Consider the following 331-nt stretch of genomic DNA (forward strand, 5'->3'; position numbering starts at 1 on the left):
GCTGACTCCACTGACCTCTTGCGGGTGACGTAGTTGATGAGGTTGGAAGGGTCCGTCATGTTCATCCTCCGTGTGTTTCATTCAGGTTGTGGCGGAGTTCAGGCTGAGAGATGTCACGTATGATCTGAAGACTCCGCGGTGCCACCAGCTGACCGTCTCGGAGGATCCCACCTCCTTTATGGCCTTCAACTTCGAAGATGAGCGGGAGGCCCAGAAGTGGTGGACAGTGGTCAGCAGCTCCCTCAGAGAGGCCAAGAAGGGTGAGTCCTCCAGGCTGGGGGTGATTGTAGGGGAGGCAGGGGTGAGTCCTCCAGAGAGGCCAAGTTTGATG

General features: G+C 57.4%; 1 protein-coding gene across 1 annotated transcript in view; it reads left to right on the forward strand.

The window, feature by feature from the left end:
* Window positions 1-331, forward strand: part of LOC108802099 (ranBP-type and C3HC4-type zinc finger-containing protein 1-like) — a 7,376-nt gene that overhangs the window by 6,875 nt on the left and 170 nt on the right. The window contains exon 2 of the mRNA XM_018573985.1: window positions 86-301. Within this exon, the coding sequence (XP_018429487.1) occupies window positions 86-301 (216 nt within the window). The remainder of the gene's footprint in view (window positions 1-85; window positions 302-331) is intronic.

The sequence above is a fragment of the Nanorana parkeri genome, unplaced genomic scaffold, assembly GCF_000935625.1.
Source record: "Nanorana parkeri isolate BGI_ZX_2015 unplaced genomic scaffold, ASM93562v1 scaffold2660, whole genome shotgun sequence".
Lineage (NCBI taxonomy): Eukaryota > Metazoa > Chordata > Amphibia > Anura > Dicroglossidae > Nanorana > Nanorana parkeri.